At 33.6% G+C, this 19,076-nt stretch overlaps 1 protein-coding gene across 1 annotated transcript in view; it reads left to right on the plus strand.

Annotated features, from left to right (window-relative positions):
- sano (CABIT domain-containing protein serrano) overlaps window positions 1-19,076 on the plus strand; it is a 94,535-nt gene that overhangs the window by 65,900 nt on the left and 9,559 nt on the right. Inside the window, exon 15 of the mRNA XM_080177961.1 lies at window positions 6,126-6,322. Coding sequence (XP_080034087.1) covers window positions 6,126-6,297 — 172 coding nt within the window. The 3' untranslated portion in view covers window positions 6,298-6,322. The remainder of the gene's footprint in view (window positions 1-6,125; window positions 6,323-19,076) is intronic.

The raw sequence follows: 19,076 nt of genomic DNA on the forward strand, positions 1-19,076 counted from the left end.
TTTAAGGTTTGAGGGGGGTAGTCTAATTTTAAATTTGAAAGAGGGGGGGGGGGAGAAGAGGGTAAAATAAAAGGTTTAAAAGTTTTTGGGATAACTTAGAAGTTAGCCCCCACCCTTGTACGTCTATAGTTACATTGTAAGTACACCTCTCTGTATGTATGTGCATGAGATTAAACAGAAAACAAATAGTGGAAACATAGATATTACTGGTTACATTGTAAGTACACCTATCTCTGTATGTATGTGCATGAGATTAAACAGAAAACAAATAGTGGAAACATAGATATTACTGGTTACATTGTAAGTACACCTATCTCTGTATGTATGTGCATGAGATTAAACAGAAAACAAATAGTGGAAACATAGATATTACTGGTTACATTGTAAGTACACCTATCTCTGTATGTATGTGCATGAGATTAAACAGAAAACAAATAGTGGAAACATAGATATTTCTGGTTACATTGTAAGTACACCTATCTCTGTATGTGCATGAGATTAAACAGAAAACAAATAGTGGAAACATAGATATTACTGGTTACATTGTAAGTACACCTCTCTGTATGTATGTGCATGAGATTAAACAGAAAACAAATAGTGGAAACATAGATATTTCTGGTTACATTGTAAGTACACCTATCTCTGTATGTATGTGCATGAGATTAAACAGAAAACAAATAGTGGAAACATAGATATTTCTGGTTACATTGTAAGTACACCTATCTCTGTATGTATGTTCATGAGATTAAACAGAAAACAAATAGCGGAAACATAGATATTACTGGTTACATTGTAAGTACACCTATCTCTGTATGTGCATGAGATTAAACAGAAAACAAATAGTGGAAACATAGATATTTCTGGTTACATTGTAAGTACACCTCTCTGTATGTATGTGCATGAGATTAAACAGAAAACAAATAGCGGAAACAAAGATATTACTGGTTACATTGTAAGTACACCTATCTCTGTATGTATGTTCATGAGATTAAACAGAAAACAAATAGCGGAAACATAGATATTACTGGTTACATTGTAAGTACACCTATCTCTGTATGTGCATGAGATTAAACAGAAAACAAATAGTGGAAACATAGATATTTCTGGTTACATTGTAAGTACACCTCTCTGTATGTATGTGCATGAGATTAAACAGAAAACAAATAGCGGAAACAAAGATATTACTGGTTACATTGTAAGTACACCTATCTCTGTATGTATGTTCATGAGATTAAACAGAAAACAAATAGTGGAAACATAGATATTTCTGGTTACATTGTAAGAACACCTATCTTTGTATGTATGTGCATGAGATTAAACAGAAAACAAATAGCGGAAACATAGATATTACTGGTTACATTGTAAGTACACCTATCTCTGTATGTATGTTCATGAGATTAAACAGAAAACAAATAGTGGAAACATAGATATTTCTGGTTACATTGTAAGAACACCTATCTTTGTATGTATGTGCATGAGATTAAACAGAAAACAAATAGCGGAAACATAGATATTACTGGTTACATTGTAAGTACACCTATCTCTGTATGTATGTTCATGAGATTAAACAGAAAACAAATAGTGGAAACATAGATATTTCTGGTTACATTGTAAGAACACCTATCTTTGTATGTATGTGCATGAGATTAAACAGAAAACAATTAGCGGACACATAGATATTACTGGTTACATTGTAAGTACACCTATCTTTGTATGTGCATGAGATTAAACAGAAAACAAATAGCGGAAACATAGATATTACTGGTTACATTGTAAGTACACCTATCTTTGTATGTGCATGAGATTAAACAGAAAACAAATAGCGGAAACATAGATATTACTGGTTACATTGTAAGTACACCTATCTCTGTATGTATGTGCATGAGATTAAACAGAAAACAAATAGTGGAAACATAGATATTACTGGTTACATTGTAAGTACACCTATCTCTGTATGTATGTGCATGAGATTAAACAGAAAACAAATAGCGGAAACGCCTAGTTTTACTAGAAGGGGCTACAATTTATAGGGAAAAAAACAAGGATGACAACATCCATTAAAGCAATGCTCTAAAATAGTTGAAAAAAAGAACATTAACTATTGTAGAGTGTCATAACTAAAAAATCAGAATATAAATGTTGAGTCAAAAACTATTGTAAGTAAATTTGTTTCAGAAAAACGAATAACAAGTTTTGTATTTTTGAGGCACCATTGGTCTCTGAACTCTTTAGTTCTGTCATCAAATGAACTGAGCACATTATAATGAAATTTTTGGTGTGTTTATCTTTTAGCCAAAAAACTTTTTACCCCAATTAGCTAAAACATAACAAGGTAGGGAACAATGGGCTATATATTACACAAGTCCCCAAAGTTTTATTACATAAATCTTATTAGGACTTGGCTGGTCGGTTCAATAAATTAAGTGTTCAAATGTTTCTACCATTAATTGTAATCTACAGAAGGGATAATTTTGTGTATCATCATTCGGGTTGTACATCGATTTATCGGCCAATATCTTATCCCTGTAGATTGCTGGTAATGTTCCTGGATTGGGTTAAGATACAACCATATCATAAATAGGCCTGTAGGGGCGTAGCCGTTAGTATTAGATTTTTTAGCTTCAAAGCATAAACGTAGAAATTTTTATTATAAAATGTCATTAACCTCCGCCTTTTTAGTATATTTTTGTCAGGGATCTAAAGGGATAAGACAATGGCCGATAAATTGATGTAAATCCCCAATGATGATACACAAATGTACCCCTGCTGTAGATTACAATTAGTACAATTAGTTTGTAGATTTTTAACCAATGAGCAACCAGTATGTACTATCGAAGTATTGATAAACAAAAATACCCCTTCTGCAGATTGAAATTTTTGAAAGTTTATAAAGCTAACTAATGAGATAATATGTTTTAAAAATTTTTGGGTACCATTATGTTTATTACACTAGTCCCCAAAATTTTATAATAGTAATTCGTTGGCTTAACAACTATGGAAATTTATTGAATTTTGATTGTTTTTTTTTTAGTTGAGTGTCCAAACATTTCTGCCATTAATTTTCTTATCCCTTAAGATCTCTGCCAAATTAAAGAATATATTTGCAACTAAAAACCCCATTATGTAAATAAATAAAAGTTATGAAGTGTATATTTCTAATTTCCCAACGGACGAACATAAAATTTCTTGTAAAACTTCAGCTACAGGGGCAGTTGTTCAGAGTATTATATGCGCTGGTACCCAAAGTTTTATTATTTGGTTTTAAAACTTTGGGTAATGAGTTTTGGTTGGTTGGTTGGTTCGAGACTATTATTTCCAAACTATTCAACCAATAGTTTTAATCTACAGAAAGGATTATTTTGTTTATCATCATTGAATATCAATTTATCGTTCATTGTCTTATCACTTAAGATTCTAAAGAAGTAGAACAGCAATACCAGAGTTATTAAATTCGAAAATGCTATCTTATGTAAACGCTATATTTAGTGTTAGTTAATGTTAAGTCGGGCTGTAATATAGAGTAGCTTCTTTATTCGCTAGAAAGTGAGCTAATCTATTTAATTATGGCTTTGAAACCGAGTGATATTAGATTAGAACCGATTCTCAGCCTTACTGAAGAATCTTGTATAGCATCGCATAATAGACAATTTTCCATGAGCATTAAAATAAATTTCATAAAAATTAACCATTTTTGTCGGCCACTCGGGGCTTACAAAACTGGTTTTAATCTAAAGTCATCTTAATTTGCATGGAAAGCTGAAAGCTGGAAATAATATACAATAAACAACTTTTTTTTATAATAATATTTCCTGTCTAATGATAAAAAGTATTCTTTTACTCGATGAGAATTTCCTGAATAATTTTTTTATTAAAAATGTAACAAAGCCAAATTTTCTCAATTTTCAAATAAATTCTTTGTTTCAGTTTACAAAATAAAGAAATAAACAAATTCAACAATCTTAAACTTAAATGAAATTTTTAATTGGTAAAAATACTCTATAAAAAGATATGTCCGTTTATTTGGAAAAATCGTATATAATCAAGGTAGATGGTGGAAATTTTTTGGGGGAAGATTCACTATACCAATAAAAATTGTAATCATCATAAAGGTTTCGTGATTTTTTACTACGTACCTAATTAAAGCTGCCATACAAAGTAAAACTAATGTTATCAGCATTTTCCGAGATCTTAAGCTTCACACACAAAAAACCTTACTACTTTAGATAATAGGTTAGTTATGGTATGATTCTTATAGAGTTGCTTTGCCATTGAAAAGTACTAAAACATTAAAATAAAACAAGGATGACAACATCCATAAAAGTGAAGCTCCGAAACTAGAGGTCAAGTGAACGTAACACTTGTATAGTGTCAGAACTGATAAGGCAGATAAATAGGATAATTATATCACATAAAAAATTGTTGTTTAAAAGCAACATGTTTTAAATTGACGTATGGACTTTCTAGTAACGATTACAGAGTTGCTACGCTTTCTGAATTATACCTTATTGTTATATCATGCAAAGTTTGATATCGATAGGACAATTCTAATATGGCTAAATTATAGAAAAGAGTTAACCTTTCCGGACGTACGGTAGGACCGACCATAATTACAGAAAACCTTCGCTTTAAAAAAACTAATTAAACCACAAAAAATGAACATATTACTATATTTTGGCTAAAAAATGAACATATATAACAATGAATTGGCGTTTAGTGACTAATAAATTCATTCTTTCATTTGGCCAGGGATAAGGGAGGGTTTCCATCAACAAAAAATGGAATGTGGATTAATTTGCCTCCATGCTAAAATATGGACGAATAAAAGTCATATAATTGTTATTTATCGCATCGTATTATAGACAGCTTTCTGCGGATATCAAAAGGAAAACTTGTAAGATTAAAACTTTTTTTGTTAACTTCGAGGGTCCAAAGGCACTGGCAAACAAAAATGGTGATAATTTTATGATTTATTTTGATTTTTGTTGGAAATTGTCTTTAGTTAGATGTTATACATAATTTTTCAGTATGGTGAGAACCGGTTCTAATCCACCGGATATTAATCGGTTTCGAAGCCATACTAGTAAATTCATCTTTTGTTAATAATAAATTATAATTATCTGATTTTATAAAAATATTTTCGTGGTAATTTTTCCGCCGTGATCATAATTACTAAAAATAATAATTATTACTTAAAATGAAATAACCTTGTGGATAAAATTAATTTCTCAGCAAAGTCAGAAAATTTACAACAGTAAAATTTCGAGTGTTGCTATTTTGTCAGTTTATTTATTGATTTCAGGGATCCAAGGGGATAAGACATAGGTCGATAAATTGATGTACCTCCCTGATGGTGATGCACAAAATTACCCCCTCTGTCGATTACAATAAGTGGTTGAAACGTTTAGATACTCAGCTAAATGACCCAACCAATTGAAATTCAGTTGAATTCCAATGTTGTTGAGTCAATGAATGAGAAAAAGTTATTATAAAACTTTGGGGACTAGCGGAGTAAACTTCTTAATGTCCCCTCCCTCCCTTACATCTATTATTAACAAAATATGTAAAGATAAGTGTTGGCCTTTTGACACTATTAAAGTAATAAGGGAGGAAGGGAACATTGGGCTATTTATTACACTAGTCCCTAAAGCCATATAATAACGCTTTTCAAACGTTTCAACCAATAATTGTAATCTAATTTTGGGTAACCTCATTGGGGATGTACATCAATTTATCGGCCATTGTCTTGTCCCTTTAGATCCCGGTAAAGTAAAAAATCTTTGTCGGTGGTAAATCCGCCAACCACCAGTGAAGAAAAAAAATGTTCCAAAACCAGCAATAAAAAATGCATCTGATTTGACCAACTATTAATCTGACATTAATTTTCCCACATTTGCATAGGGATCTTAAGGGATAAGACAATTGACGATATATTGATATACATCCCCAATGATGATAAACAAGATTGCCCATTATGTATATTTAAATTACTGGCCGAAAGATATGGATACTATTCAAATTAGAATTCAACAAGGGTACCCAAAGTTTTTAACCAACAAAAAATATAAAACTTTGGGTACTATTATATAAATAATACTGATCTGCATTAATAATTTTTGTATTTTCAGGAGCTCGAGTAAACCAAGTCTGTTAGTGGCGGACAAAGGTCGGCAAGACGGTTTGGGTACCCGCGATGGTTTGGGTACAACCCGCCTCCGCCGTGGCGTTATCCCGCGCGGCTCAGATGCATCGCCGTTAACCCGCCGCAGCCGAAATCTGTCCTCAACCCTTTATCTATGAGCTTAATTTTTAGTTTTTAGTCCAGGTTTGTTTTATCTTATTATTTATCTGTCCGTCTGTCCGTAACTTTATGGGGTATATATGATTTTTGGTGAAGATTCCCTTTATCAATTAGCATCCAAGATGTTACAGGTTTTGTGATTTATTCAATTAAATTATTCTTGAATATTGACTACTGAACTTGTGCTCCTTAGTATTTCAATTGGCTTTGTTACATATGAATGATGTCATCCTTGTTAGGTATATGGATAGATTAAATTTTGATCAATTTAACATTAAAGTAAAAGAATATAGGGGAAGGAGGTTCATTAACCGTATGTCTCCACCCCGTTGTCCTTGTGCCAACTTTAATTAGATCAGCCAATGGCATAGGAAATATTAACACAGCCAAGTCGCTACAAAAGAGCAAACGAAAAAAGTTGTTTTATTAATTTAACAACCATTGACCTCTCCCCAGGGAAGGAGGAGACATTGGGCACTAGTCCCCAAAGTCTTAAAATAACGTTTTCTTATTCGTTGGCTTAACAACCTTTGAGACTTTTATTAATTTTTGATTGGTTGGTTCATTAATTTGAATGTTCAACTTTTCAACCACCCATTTTAATCTACAGAAGGGGTAATTTTGTGTATCATCATTGGGGATGAACATCAATTTATCGGCCATCGGCTTATCCCTTCAGAACACTACCAAACACCTAAAAAGTTGAACTAGAATTAATCTACCAAATAAAAATCCATTTCTATGCAACAAAAAGATCTTGTACATTGTTTTATGAAATACATAAAAATGTTTAAAGACACAATCAAACAACAATGATTGTGTTCATAAGTTTTTCTACATATTTCCCAAATGCAATGGAAAAGAACAATTAACTGTTATAAAGAATATAACTGTAGGGATTATAGGATGCTATTTTTAAGATAAAGGCATTTAGGGATCAAAACGGATATGACAATAGCCGTTAAATTGATGTATATCCCCAATAATGACAAACAAAATTACATCTTTTGTAGATTACAATTAGTGGTTGAAACGTTTGCACACTCAACTTAATGAATTAACCAATCAAAGTCCCCAAAATTGCTGAGCCAACGAATAAGAAAACGTTATTATAAAACTTTTGGGGACTAGTGTAATAAACAGCCCAATGTCTCCTCCCTACCTGTCAACTGTCCAAACTGCTGGGGACTGAGTAACAAACGGACGTACTTATATGTTATAGAATTGCTACACAAGAACAACAACAAAAATGCTTGAAGAACACAATTCTAATTGTCAGAAATGTTTCAGAAAAAAATGAAAATCAATATTTATTGTCCCAAGCGATTATGTGACAGGATGGAAGGGGACATTGGGCTGTTTATTACACCAGTCCCTATAGTTTTTAAATAACGTTATCTTATTCGTTGGCTTGATAACTTTGGAGACTTGATTGGTTGGTTCACTAAGTTAAGTATCCAAACGTTTCGAACACTAATTATAATCTACAGAAGAGGTATTTTTTTTATCATTGGGGATGTACATCAATTTATCAGCCTTTGTCTTATCCCTTTAGATCCATGTAATCAAATACACTCCAACACACACACCCACACACACTCACACACAAACACGCACTCACACACACACGCACACACAAACACACACACGCACACAGAAGTTGTTGAATACAAAGATGTTCCCTTGAAAATATGTTTCAAATTTCGCGAATTTTTTCATGCACACAAATTCGCAAACTTACACACACACACATATTCATAGTGGGTGTCCAAAAATTTATAAATTGAAATAGGTTTATGTTCATTCTGACTTTTATTGGTCACAGGCATCAAGAGGCACTTGTTGGGGGGAGGGGGGGCTTAAAGTCTCTTTCTTTTCAATTTAGTATTATAGTGAAAAAAACTTGATAGATTGAGAGGGGTCCAAGGACAATTTAGAAGCTATATTCTAAATAAGAATCATGTCGGTTCAGTTGTTAGCGAGATATTTAGGAACAGACAGATACATAGACATCTTGTTGCTTTTATTAAGAATAATCTTTACAATCACAGTCTTCGTTTCTTATGTATATTTAAGGTCCTTGTTTTGTTTTTTTTAATTTATCTATTATTTTTTTTGCTGAACACTCTGGATTATTTCATACATACACAACAGCTCACAAACAAAAAAAGTTATCTGGAATAATAACAAAGATGACAACATCCATAAGTAGCAAAGCACAAATATAATCATGGAATGGACAAACGGACAAAGTGAATTATAAAGCAGATGTTTAGTTGTCATAATAAAGAATAGAAAAGAGTGGGAATATGTAAAAACTGTCTTTTCAGAGCTGGATCTTTAAATCATTTCAATGGTGCGCCAAATCGGGGTGAGCCAACTTTCCACCAATGAGAGAACAGCATTTTACGAAATGCCGCGCTGTGATTGGCTGAAATTCGGCGCACCCTGATTTAGCGCACCATTAAAATAATTTAAAGATCCAGCTCAGCTGTCTATCACATTTTCCCTAAAGCGTTACATACTTACTGACTGCCGGACTGACGGACAGACAAATTGAATTATAGAGTAGCTGCGCTACCAAAAGAAAAACAGAGAAAAATTTGTAATAAAAAACTGCATGTCAAAGATTAACTGAGTGTCGTTGTCAAAATGAATTTTGAAAAATTGACAATGCAACGTTACGTTTACTCATATCAGGGATCTTAAGGGATAAGACAATAATTGAATTAAACCAAATTATCCTTTCTGTAGATTAAAATTATTGGAGGTAAAGTATATTATATAATAGTACCCAAAGTTTAAGCTAGCAGATGAGAAATTGTGTTTATAAGCCAGATCGATGTGTGTGCGAATGGGGCGTTTGTCCATATTTAGGTATGGAGACCGCTCTTCTATGAGTACTACTAAAACCTAATTTTAATGCAATACACATAGACATTCTCATCGTCGGTTCGCTTGTTTAGAATGCTTAACCCTCTATTCCCACAAGTATAATACGAATTTGGTTGAGCTAGTGGAAGCTCAACAAAAGACCCACGCGAAGTATTATGTTGCTTTAACCTAAGAATAAATGGTTGGTTTTGATATTCGATCAGAATCATATAAGTATATTAAGTATTAAGGAAGGAAAATGTTTTTATAAAGTGTATTTATATCACAAGTGCATAAGTTAAGTATGGAAATATTTACAGGATAAGTGTTAAAATTATAAGTAGAGTAGGACAGAAATGTGCCCTAAGTCCCAAGCAGTGAATTGTGCTAAGTGTTAGAGTTCTAACATAAGGCCTGAGCTCAATTCATGCTAAGTACTAAGGGGCCTAAATTTAAACTACAATGCATGCCAAACAACTAAGTCATTACCTTTTAAAGCCAGAAAGAGAAGTTGATGGTAGGAGAGTTAGTAAATAACTGAATAAATTCAAGAGGTACATGCTATAACATTAGCTCTGGACCAGGATTTTAGTGTTTGTCTGTGCAATTAAATATCTGTGTGTTAATATGTGACGTAAATCAGGCATGGTTGTAGGCATACATATATGTACTGGTTGTTTATATGATTACATTAACTATAAACATAATATCTTTAATAAACATATACTATTAGCAAATCACATACAGATTACCATGAATAGGCTTTCGTTACCCATATATGGTGTCATATAGGTAGAGACAGGCCTATGAATGCATAAATTGATACAAATAATGCCTTGGGCCTAGCTAAAGTAATTGTGTCGTGCCCCTGAGTGCTACTAGTTAATTGCAGGGCGCGTGTCAATCAAAGGTTCATAATATGATCTATATAGTGTTGATTTTATATCAAGCATAGATAGATAGTTGTGGATGCGAAGCATTTCTGTAAAAGTCTTATATGTACGTTCAAAGAATTTGAAAATTGAGGATCGCATCTCCAATGGGGGTAAGTTGTTAAAAAAAGAAAAAAGAGAAAAAGAAAAAGTTTAGTAGTCCCAGTATATAGGCATATATAATAAACTATAAATGTATTCCAAGCTAAGTTAAATACGCTTTCCATTAAGAAAGTATGATTTGCGTATTTTCATAGCTGGGTATACAAGATGATAAACCTCCCAAATAGAATACATTCTTTTCTTGAGGGGTTTAGTTTTATCTAACATTGTCACATCAATAAATGTTTTTGCGTTGGTTGTTCTGGATAGTTCAGCTTCTTCTGATGATGAACTAGGTGGTGAAGTGCTCTCGTTCGAAGTGTAGGTTGAGGTTGGGGGTGAGGTAGATATGTAGTCAAGGGCGTCCACTTGTGCTACCTCGTTTCCATTCTCGTCCAAGGTGATTGAGTGATTTTCCAGGTCATAGTAGAGTTGGTTGAGGTCATCGGTGGAGAGGGACAGTGTGCTGCTGGAGCTGGTGTCACTATCGGTCTCCACTCTACTATCTTCTCTGGTAGTCAGGGCTGTATTTAACAAGAAATTCCTGATGGTGATGGATAGGTTCTCTGAGAATCCATCGTACTCTGGTGTGGTGATGATGTTGTTGTTCTCGTCTATAGTGTCAAGGTGTTGACAGGAACACAACCGCAATCCGTCCAAGGTAGGGTGGTGGTAGGGCTCCAATACTCCATGATCATCTAGGTTATCTCCAGGCTGGTCCATGGTAGATCCTAAAAAGAGTTAGTGCGCGTGCTCCAACCGGTTCCTTGGGGTATCCTGGCTATGGTAATCTAAACAAAAGAAGTTTTAATAATCTTTTATTAATCCTTTTATCCCTGGGATATTCTAGAAATTCTTTCGTTACAGATAGACCTATAATGGATTGGTTAGTTATCTCTATTTCTGTTAAATATAACTGTTTCCTGAATATAAACAATATTTTATATAAAAATGTATAAGTACAATTAGTATTTACATATCGTATTATTTTCTTTGGTTACATTACTCGTATATATGTAAAAATATAAGATTTTACTAACAATAGTTGGTAACCCTTTGTTTGTATATTTTGTATATGTACATATGGTTTATACCATTGTTGGTATTAGCTGTATTTATGTTATTTTTAACATGAATAAATTTTAATCATTTTAAAGACTAATATCTTACATTACGTCGCTATCAAGTGTACCTTTTAAACTTAATATCTATAAAATATATCGTTCGACGTCCGTAATTAAATTTTACGCAACAATAAGTTGTCAACCCTTTGTTTATGTTTGGGCGGTCAAAAGTGATAGGGGTTGGATTTGAGCGAGGTTATAAAAAGCTGGCGGCCCAGTAATTATGCTCATTTATATAATAATTGTCTTTGCGAGCGGAGCTTGCGTTCGAGTGTTTAATTTTACCGCTAAATTCCAAGAGGATTTATATAAAAGTGATAAAATATAGTAACCCGTTTGTTTTATATGAATGTTTTTATGTTATAGATTGTTGATATGCCCATTATTGCATTCGTTAGCCGCTATTTAAGACTCAAGAATCTTTTTTTTTTTTTGTCGATAAGGCCTTTATCACTGTGTTTTTAAACGAAAGTGGGTTAGAAACAATATGGGTACATCTTCAATATATGACAATTTTATTCTATATTATATTTGTAGTTTTGATAGGACATATCTGAGTCAGCAGGTAAATTGACGTACCTTGTTTTGTTTACGTTTTCCGTCTGCAAAAGTTAAATTCGTTCATCGTAAACAAAACCTATAATGACACAGATATATTCCATCATTCTACTCGTTTTAACTTTTGATTACAGCGTTCCCTTTTTACAATCAAAACTTATTTGAGTCCTGATTCAAATCTTCTAAAACAATTTTACTATAGGTTTTAAAATAAGATTTTCTTTTTGCTTAATTCAATTATAATGACGCTAATTGATAGATTATTTACGTTACGAGTAACTCAACCATATTAAAAAAAATGGTCGCTTACAAAAATTATATTTAGCTAGCTTTATCGAAAGTGTTTTTAAAACATCAGTGAAGATACTCAGATTTAGCTAGTATATAAGTTTTTAATTGCTTAATACATCATAATGAATATGTTTTTGATAGCTCAGCGATAGCTATTTTTAAACGTTGAATCATGTAAAATTAATTACATATTCTTTAACTTAATTGAATCTAATAAAACAAAGTTTTAATGTTTAAATAGCTTAACGATAGCTATTTTCAAGCGTTGAATCATGTAAAATTAATTACATATTCTTTAACTTAATTGAATCTAATAAAACAAAGTTTTAATGTTTGAATAGCTTAACGATAGCTATTTTCAAGCGTTGAATCATGTAAAATTAATTACATATTCTTTAACTTAAAGAATTTTACTTTTAGATGATAAATCAAAGTTTAATGGTTAGGAGGTTCAACCATAGTTGCTTAGAATACAAAAATTCGTGTGTACAGTCTTTTTCACAAAATTAACTTTACTATATTGCCTTTCAGAATCACTAGTCCTCTATTTTAAATTTACATTTGCTCATAATGTATGTGCCTGACAGCCTGGACGCGCATCAGAATATTAAGGAAAGATTCGAGGAATCAATGAGGGCGGCTGCGGCCACTCTTGCCAATTCCTCGTTTCTTGAAAACTCCTTAGACGACTCGAGTTCAGTGTACAGCGATCAGTCTGGGATGCCAAGCCTTGCTGATGTCGATGACTATGGGGGTACAAGTACTGTAGAGTCCGAAAGGGATCAAGGGGAGATGTTCGGCAACGAGCATCTCTCACTGATGCTTAGTAGAACGATACAAATCATCTGGTCTCTCCTCAATTCGGTGATGCAGAACTCCTGCGGTGACATTGGTGACGATGTTGCCGGAGGTGATTCTGGGTCTGCCGAGTTGGGGAGAGACCAGAAGACGAGTCTGGACACCTTCAACATGGATGGCTTAATTAACATGTTGTTGGGTTTTGGCTTGTTTTCATGTGCTCTTATAGTGGTCTTCTTCGGCGCTGTAGGGCTTGAGACTCTTACACGTATTGACAACACCTCAGACAGGTCGCTGGCTCGCTGGATAAGAGATGTATGTACGCGCCTCCGAAACATAGGCGTCAGGACCATTGAGCTTCTCCACTGCAGTAACAGGACCAACAGGACTAGAGCTGGGGCTATGTCGCCAACTGCGGAGCCGTCGGACACCATGTATGAAGCCGCGTCCTCTGAGATTGATGATATTCTGTCGGATACACAGGTGAGTTTTCTTCTGTTGTATATTTCTTTTTTTTTGTTTTGTATAATTTTTTTTCTAGCCACCCGATTTGTCTAATAAAGCATCATGTTGGGGCAGGGTTGTTCTGTCCTATTCTCACTTCCTCAACGTTGACTTTCGGCTCTTCCATATATATCTCTCACCGTTTGTCGTCGTTTTATGTCGCCAGAGAAATCTGCTCGGTTACCGCAATTAAGTTGAGATACCAGTTAACATTTACTAAAATCTTAAGTAGCAACCTAATATTATTTCCCTCTGGGAAAGTTAAGAGTTTGCTCGTGCCGTACGTTTCTCATTGGGGTTTAAATGTTAGATCAAGACTTTAATGTTTTCCTTTTGTTTTAGGCTCCCTCTGCTAGTCCATCGACTCCAGCAGAAGTAAGGTCCAGAATTGGCCTGTTTGCCGTACACTGTTTGTCTGCCACTGAGGATCGGATTACTGGAAGAAGTGTGCCTGTGGGCTTGGAAACCTCGACGGGAAGTCCTGGCTTCCGTCCGTTGATTGTTGATCAAACAGAGCGTTTACATGTAAGTATCCATGCTTTCGTTTTCTATTAATTTTCAGAAAGAGGCTGTATATGTGTACACGTATCTAGAGATATTTGCAACTAAAATTCTTTTATTGGTAGAATATTAATCTTAAAATGTATGGTTGCATAAGCATTTTTGAACCGATCTAAGATTTTAATTCTAGTATAAAGTGGGTTGAATTGCTACCTAATCATATAGCTTTACAGGATTTTAGGCATTCTCATTTCCTGATTTTCCTAGACTCGTTGTTGGCATTGCGATTAAACTAATAAGATCTATTATATTTTAGGCGACCAACTCAGTCAATCTGGAGGAACACTATACAAACATGCTAAGGTTTAGCCCACCCAGTTCTGGAAGGTCTGCAGAAGGATCCAGCTATAGTTCATCCCTATGCTTGAGTCGAATTGATTCCCCATCTGCAGCGGACCTTTCAGCGGTAAGTTTGCTACATTCGTTTAATATTATTAATCGCCAAAACTACGTGACGTGAGGTAAAGAAGTTGGTGACCTTAGCTATGCGTATATACAAGAAGTTATTTTAATCATGGTGCTATTCCCGTTCCATTGGTTAGCATCATGACTTTAGCGGAATTAATAAAAATTTTCTAAAAGTGTCAAGGCTGCTCAATTATCTATATGGGTAGCCATTATTATATTTCTCCCTGATTATTTGTTAAGATTTTCTATTTTAACTAATATTTACTTCCCTATTTTAGGAAGCGGAAAATACCCTTCCTCTGGTGAACGTGTTCGAGATCGATATACCATCCAGCCAGTTTGGTTCCATGGGTAGTGAGATTCGGTTCCCATTGCCAGAGAGAATGGTTGGAGGTTTAGAGCGGCTGCGTCTTACAGTCGAGACTCCCACCCCATCTCTTCCACCAGAGACTGCCTCCGAGACTGCTAGCCTGACCTCAGTTGCGCGTTCGTCGGATAACAGCAGAGAGGAGTCCGATGCTGAAGGTGTCCCTCGGCGACGGGGTTCTGCCGGCCCTAAGCGTACGCGTTGAAGTGGCGAATGTTAGCTTGGTCATAGACATTGTAAATTTTATTAGACAAAGACTGCTCAGACACGTGTGACAAAATTCTTAATCTATGTAACTAGTCAAAATAGTGATTACTATTCAGTAAAATATTAGACGTTATGACTTTCATACTGTACAAGACCAAATAATTTACACCATTGTTATTTTTGTTATATCATTACATGTTAGCTTGTAAGGGACTTAGTATGTAAGGAAATAATGGTATAAGGTTGTATTTTCTTTTCCCCTAATTTAAAACTTCGTGTAATCTCAATTACTTTCGTCATAGTTGAACTAAATTTCTTTTCTCAATATTATATTTACAATTTTAATTTTCAGCCTTATATCACAATTTATTCATTCTTGTTAGCTTTAAGGGTTATGTATATAGATATTTAATCGAACTTGCGCCTCAGTACCTTTTCTCTGATCTTTCATTTATATCCATCCCTGTGCATTAATCGTGAATTTTAATTGTGCTGTGATATATATAGAGGACCTGTAAATAGCGTATATTTTTTGTAACCAATATCTAAGTAGACTGAAGGACTGACGTTAGACAAAGCTTATTCAAATATGCTTATTCAAGTACTTATAAGAGAGATATGTAAAGACTGTTTGTAAATTTTAATATTTGAGCAATTAGAGTAGTTTCATTGATCGGGTAATTTTATTAAGGAAGATTATTTAGCTTATTAAGGTTTAGAATATATATCATTCCTCTTCAAAACTATAGAACTTTACATCCCTTTAATTCTTACTACAATAACCGTAAAACTTAAGTTTCGGGGTAGAATTTCTTAGGCCTGTCATTAAAGTTAAATCTAAAAATTTTTTATTTCCACCAAATAGAATTTTCCTAATTCAAGTAGAGTCGTTGATAGGCTGTGTGCCTATATATATATATAAGTTTTTGCATTTATTGCTCAATTATTTTTTTTTTTTTTTATGATCTCGGAATTTTTCTTATGTGCCACTATACAGCTTAAGTCCAAAAAAAATATTAACTAAATTTGTTAAAACTTGTCAGAAATCTTTCTTATTATCACAATTTTGTTTTCCAACGATTTTTGTTAAATGAAAGTTTATATTCTGTTTTCGAAATTGTCTTAACTTTATAATTTTCACCAAAGAGAAATATTTGTCAAATTTTTATACCTTTTCTAAAGATTATCTACTCTTGTTAAAATAAATATAGAGATTTTTAAGTAACATACATAATTTGTTAATTACTGGTTTAACATATGTTGTATAAAATTACGTAGCTTACTCTATAAGCGTTACTTGTTTGTTTGTCACGTTAGTAGTGATAATAATTAAATTAAATTGTTACCTTTGTGAAGCGTCTAGCCTAGTTTTAAAGTTCGCTTATTTTATAACAATTAAAATGAGTACTAACATTACCTACTATGTTCTTTTGGTATTATAGTTATTATATATGTGGTCTATTTTCTTACCGTTTCTATCATTACCCTTTTAGATAACTCATATAATAATAACGTGGAGATTTTTATAAGAAACGTACAAGAATACAAGTACAATATTGTATAGGTAACTACGAGAGTATTATATTTTCCGTTTGGCAAGGTCTTTTATATCATTGGGAATGTCCGTTAGTCTTTCCATCTGGATGCATTAGAAGTTAAGTTATAGGAGTCATGTTAACTTGTATATTTATCTAACTATTCTGTTTGAGTTTCTAGGTCGATAACTAGCGTTAGTCGCGGCGGGGTGACCTCTCCTGCCGTAGATTACCGTTAGGTTATGATGATGTGCATCTGGTCGATGAGGGACAAGCGTTCTACCGCGTATACGCAAACTCCTCTGAAATACTCTTAATATTCTTTTCAAGAGTCTGACTAGGAATGTAGTGATCCTGTCTAATATTATGACCATGATAATTGTTATTGACACGTATATAGCTATTTCTTCTATATGAGCGAAGATAGTTCTAACGGTCAATGGTTCTTTAGGTTTTGGTGGGCACAGTGCTTCTGACGCAAATGGTAAAGTTCGTGCCGTGGTCTGTCGGTCATATCCTAATGCGAACTGTGCGATCGTATCTCCCAATGTGAGATTATATGATCCTCCTGTTATAATAAAAGGAGTGGATGTAATAGTTATTGATGCATTCTCTAAACTGCGGTTAGTATTCTCGCTCAAGCTAGTAAAGACAATTCCATCTTGCACATGAGCGTAGGGATAAGTCTGTTTTGCCAAAGGGCAGTGCTTGGTTATCAATGTTTCATTAACGCTAAGTAGTCCCTTAAGGCACTGGTCAGCTTCAACCGGTAGATAAGCGTTATAGTAAGATTGTCTGTAAACTCTTTTGGTTTTATCCAAATAATAAATGGAATCGATATAGCACTCATCAAAAGGAATTGGTGCGTATCTGTAGATTTTTATTGGCTCAGAACTTAATTCCATGGATAGGATAGTGGTAAATGATGTGGTACCACCACTTAAACGACTTTGGACTTCCAATCCAAGATTATGAGTATAGTCCAAGTTAAGTTCTTGCCTTACAAAAGTTTTAATAGAGTCTGTGATGTCTGTCTTTGCAAGATCTTGAATTAGAGTAAGTCTGAAGTTCAAGTCTGCTTTAAGATCTTCTAAGTTCGTGATGGCTAAGTTGCTCAAGCTATCAACATAAGAGTATTCTGCTGTTTGCACAAAGTTAGCTGCTTTGGCATGAAGGATTATACCACTTACAATTTGTGGTACTATCTCCGCAAGCAATAACTGTGTAAAGTCAAACTTATCATGATCTAGCTTATAAGAAAGCTTATTTACGTTATTAGTCACTTCAATGCGGTTAGAACTTATTAAAGGAGTTACTGTTTCAATAGCTTCCTTGATTTTGCGGATAAGTTTTATTACTTCATTAAGCAAGTCCTTAATCTTTTTGGTATATAACTTGCCTATAAGTTTAGTTTGTGCTGAAGTGAATGTGCGTCCATCGTAGCTAATGTCTAATTGAGTCTTCAGGCCATCATAGATTGCTATTTCAGGCGCTGTATTGTCTACAGATATATCAACTTGAATGGATCAAATTGCTACAGCTGTGTAGCCTATATATTCTCCACTTTGATAGTGAGTGGGTATCAAGTCTGTCATTGTGTCTGCTGTTGTACTATAGTAGTACATACTTAGTATTATTAATATTATCTTAGAATACATTGTTAAACAGTTAAGTTTATTTAATAGATGCTTATATCCACAATCAAAAGTTACTTTTCTGACTGGTACACTTACACTAATAGTTAAGGTCTTCACTGCTTGGAGTTCTATGATAAACTGACTTATTTTTCCAAAATCTATTTATTATCCCACTTTCGCTACTGCTAGATCCTGAGTGGGCGTTTCCGGCTTCAAACTATAATTAAAGTTTTTGACATATTTTTTTTGTATGTAGATTGGTTATAAGCTTAATAACTAATCAAGTTCATCTCAATTCAAGGCATTTATATATAGGTTGTCTAATAATGTTTTTATGCTTGCGTGATTTACATAGAAGTATTAGATATTTTAACTTTTAACTCAGTTTTGTATATATTGGGTTACGCAGTGACATGCGTATATTTGTACAGTTTGTATTACTCGTTTGACTCTGTTTAGATTATACAGATTCAAAACTTATACATATACAATTTTCCTTTTATATATTTTTGTGTATAAATATTTTTGAAGGGATCGACTTATTTAGTCGACATGTATTGTATATGGTTGGTCTCCCCCTGTCAAGAGAGAAGACGTAAATTTTTACCACTGGATATATAACCTTGAGTGGGAAAATTCTACATAAATTATGATATCTCTGTTATCAGATTAGAATAACATACTATTATATTGTTCCCGAGTTTACAGGGTAAACGGAAATGCAAGTGATTGTTATTGGATTTGATTTATATCTCTCGAAATTTGATATTATAATTTATGTTTAATGTTTTATAGATATGAATTCTGTACGTGTGCAGAATTATAGGCTTTGTATTAATTAAGTTTGCATTTTGTTATGATGATAGTCATTATGTTGCTT

The sequence above is a fragment of the Acartia tonsa genome, chromosome 11 (assembly GCF_053477335.1).
Source record: "Acartia tonsa isolate MP-2025a chromosome 11, ASM5347733v1, whole genome shotgun sequence".
Classification (NCBI taxonomy): Eukaryota; Metazoa; Arthropoda; class Copepoda; order Calanoida; family Acartiidae; genus Acartia; species Acartia tonsa.